The 3,810-nt window shown below is 55.2% G+C and overlaps 1 protein-coding gene across 2 annotated transcripts; it reads left to right on the top strand.

Annotated features, from left to right (window-relative positions):
• Positions 1 to 6: 6 nt before the first annotated feature.
• LOC113203880 (17-beta-hydroxysteroid dehydrogenase 13-like) lies at positions 7 to 3,810 on the top strand. 2 transcript variants are annotated; one of them, XM_026418799.2, is made up of 7 exons: positions 7 to 802; positions 877 to 1,098; positions 1,252 to 1,381; positions 1,657 to 1,768; positions 1,841 to 1,954; positions 2,430 to 2,631; positions 3,106 to 3,810. In XM_026418799.2, the coding sequence occupies exons 1-7, from the start codon at positions 551 to 553 to the stop codon at positions 3,181 to 3,183; spliced, it is 1,110 nt and encodes a 369-aa protein (XP_026274584.2). In that variant the 5' UTR covers positions 7 to 550; the 3' UTR covers positions 3,184 to 3,810. The 2 variants fall into 2 exon arrangements, with proteins under 2 accessions (XP_026274584.2, XP_026274583.2); XM_026418798.2 differs by having other exon boundaries at positions 2,430 to 3,810.

Here is a 3,810-nt window from a genome sequence, read left to right as displayed (position 1 = left end):
TACTGCAGACAAGATGTTGCCTACCTACTAGGCGCTATGAGGGCTCAGGGTGGCTGAAATGGGGTATTTTATTGGTATAACGAAGATCAGGAAGAACAAGCCAGAGCATAAGCCTTGAACTGATTTTCGAAAATCGACTGAAAAAAAATTGAAGGCTTGTTATGTTCTGGCTTGTTCTTGCGGATCTTTGTACCAATAAAATACCTCATTATCGCATGTCGAAAGTGTGTCGAAATCGGGTACAATTTTTTATTGTTAGCGATACAATTTACGACGTCCGATATCGACACGTTATCGTTTCGATATCGTGCCCAAAACCCTTTCTCACTGGGTCCAAGACTAGGAACACAGCACTGAATAGGCAGGTGTTAAATTTTGCACGTCAACCGACGTGTAAGTGCACGTGGCAAAGACACATCATTGTGGAGTCTAACTAGCGCCAATAAGGTGTGCAAACTTTAGACATTTCCGAAACGTAAAGCAACAAAATTTAGATGTGTACGAAACGCCTAAAATTTGCTTATTACGTGTGCAACGTCTGTTAGACACCATGAAATATGTTCAAAATCATTATTTGCACAGATGTGAAAATATATTGCACAATTGTGTTACAAGGGTTACAAGTGAGTGGCTTGTGCGCGCGACGCGCTGCCCCCTTCGGCACTATGTGGCCTTGTGGCCTTCCCTCCCCCAGGTGACCAACGCGGGCCGCGGCCTGGGGCGGCGCGTGGCGGTGCGCTTCGGGCTTGAGGCCGGACTGGTCGTGTGCTGGGACCCAGACCTGGACCGCTGCATGAACACGGTGAGTCTTGTTGGGGAAGGCGGCGGCTCGCGGTGCGCTCAGGGGCCTCTAACATCCCCCCACCCGCAGTACAGGTGTACGAGGTCCGGCACCGCGGCGGGGCCGCGCAGGGCTACGCGGTGGACGCCACGGACGAGGCAGCCGTCGCGGCGGGGGCGGCCGTGCTGCGGCGCGACGTCGGCCACGTGCACATAGTGGTGCTCAACGTCGGGCGGCTGCCACTGAAACCGCTGCTTCGTTTCACCGTTCGAGACCTGCAGGACCTCTTCCACGACAACGTGTTCCCGCACTTTGTGGTGAGGCGGTGGTGTGTGGCTGTGTAAGAGCGAGAACCGATATGAGATGAGAAAGGAAAACACACAAAAAACGGAGTGCGAGTTTTTGCCCTTTACCCATTCGACGTTGTATTCTCCTACTACACCGAGAGTATGTCCCTCTGCATTCCACAGCTGCTCAAGGTGTTCGTGCCCCCCATGGTGCTGCACAACAAGGGCCACGTCGTGTTCATCTCCAGCGCCACCAGCATCCTCCCCGCGGCCCTCGAGGGTCCCTACGTGGCCACCAAGCAGGCGGTGTCTGGTACGCAGCGCACCTTGCAACAGCGCAGGCGTCGCACACAGCGGGCGCCGTCGGCCTTGAAAGCGCCGGAATAAAATGTGCAGCTAGTTAGTGCGGTGCAAATATAGCTGCAAGTTCTCACTCCTGCAAGGCCAAGCGGTCCGCTTGCGCTCAGGCGCGGTCTAAGGGGGGTGGTGGTGGGAGTGACCGTCCCCCCCCCCTCCCTATTAGCGAGTAAGCCGCCTGAAAGGTAGGCAATTTGTGCCACAAAACGAGGCATGAAACTCGGTCGGCAGGCATGATGAGCGGGCTGCGGGAGGAGCTGGCCGCGCTGCCCCGCAACCGCGTGCGCGTGTCCTGCGCCTATCCCTGCCTACCCAGCAGCGGCCATCAGGGCGCCGAGCATTGGTGCGTCACCATATATGGGGTGCACGCGGGCGCACTCCACCACCACTGACCGTGACCGTGTCCTACCCTCAGCTGGGGGCGCCGGACCCTGGACGACGTCGCCCGCCAGATCGTGACCGGCGTCCTGCTGGGCCGCGACACCATCTCCGTGCCGCGCTGCCTCGTCCTCTGGATGAGGCTCCTAAGGTCCGCCCCGAAGTCCTCTGGCAGCATCTGGCAGTGACCATTTCTGAGGCACTCTACCAAGCCCAAGACTGATGTCCCTGTTTGTAGCTACAAACAGGGCCGTCGGTCAGAGACGATGCATCCGGAAAAACGTACCTATGATTTCACGTCAAAAAGCGCTACCGTTGTTACAAAGGAATTTTTGACGTTGGTGTAAAGCTAAATTCCGTGTATTGAAGGGGAATTCCCTTAAATCAACCGAATTCAGCTTTACATCACAGTCAATGTGTCCTGTGGAACAAACGAAACCACTTTTTGGCGTGAAACCAAAGCTGGTCCGTGTTTCTGTGTTGGCACGTTTGCAACGACTACAAACGTGCACGAGGCCAATAAGTCAGCTTTAGAAGCACAAAGGGAGATCGGCCATCATGTTAGTGCGTCAGCGCTTTCCTGATCCGCGCTTAGCTGACTGCTGCTGACCGCTGGTCCGACGCAGGGCATTTCCGCTGAGCGTGCAGCGGCGCTGGCGCCGCCTGTTCCTGAGCCACCTGCGTGCCACCCCTGCCCCTCCTGTGGCTGAGCCCTGGAGCGGACCCTGGAGTGGGCCTTGGACCCGGGATTGCCCGCTGGAGGCCTGGTTCCAGGGGGCTTCCCCCGCGGACTCCGCCTCCACCATACGCACGGTCCCGCCATACGAGGTGCGCTGCAGATCAGAAGTGTGTCCGAATTCGAATTCTCAATCCGACCGACCGTTCTGCCCCCCCCCCCTCTCCTTCATTCCGACCCGTTCAGACCTATTTAGAACGGTCGGATTGAGAATTCGGACACACTCCAGATCCCTGAGCCTCAGAACCGTAGTACCTGTCAGGGCTTCGACCCAACAGTGTTGCGGGTTTGCATACTCTAGGGGGCCATGATAGCGCGGATTAAGAGGAAGGGGGGGACTGGGGGAGGGGGCAATCGCCCTCCCTGCCGTATCTAGGTACAAGTGGCCTACACAGCAGGCGGTTCGTTAATAAGGTTGGATTGAGAGGACGAGTGTCATGGCCCTATTAACTTCACCGTTACCTTATAGTACACTTCCTAATAAGTCGGGGTGGCCCTAACGTCCACCGTGTTACAAACTGTTATTGCGCTTCGTAAACTTGCGCCCTTTCCTTCTCCGTTCCCAGATGGTTGCCGAGAGATCATCCAGCGGTGACATTCTCCCGATAGGATTTCGGAAATCTCGCCGGATCGAGCTCCCGTGACGAGAGCAAGACAACGGACAAAAAGTCCGACTCGATCTCTTATTGCCATGTCTATCAACCCCAATACTATAGCATAAAAGAGGTGTCAGATTTTTAGAATGGTTATTTTTATTATTAATATCGAGGCTCCGCCAATGCGAGACTGCAAAGGGTGATGATGGCTCGAAGCTTGGCGCTGCCGCGTGCAGGAAGCGGCCGGCCTGCGCGTGCATCGGTGCACCCTGCACCGCGGTGCACCGCTCTGGTATTTCCGGCCGACCTCGTTAGCATCAAGCCGACGGACAGGGGACAGGCTCAACCCGTTTAATTCGTGGCTTTTCATTTGCGTCTGGGCATCCAGTTTTCGTCGAGGTTGAAAGCTGCGTGAGCTGGAAATGGGGCGCTACGCGATTCCTGTGCTGATCATGGCAGTGGGTGAGTAATAATGTAGTTTTCATTGTGCGAAGGAGCGAATTGGCGTAAATAGGGGTGTTTGTTGTCATCGTCGTTTGCCCGGCGTTGTGTCTTCACAGCAACAAGTTGAATATTTTTGTCTAATTTCTCGACTCCACCAATCACCATAGAGAACCCCAATTGCTAATTATTTTATCGCATCTTTCTACTACGAATACCATTCATGATCTTCCA

This window comes from Frankliniella occidentalis, unplaced genomic scaffold, assembly GCF_000697945.3.
Source record: "Frankliniella occidentalis isolate FOCC.00 unplaced genomic scaffold, Focc_3.1 Scaffold94, whole genome shotgun sequence".
NCBI classification, from domain to species: Eukaryota; Metazoa; Arthropoda; class Insecta; order Thysanoptera; family Thripidae; genus Frankliniella; species Frankliniella occidentalis.
Note: the sequence above shows the minus strand (reverse complement) of the source record. Positions and strands in the feature narration are given on the sequence as shown.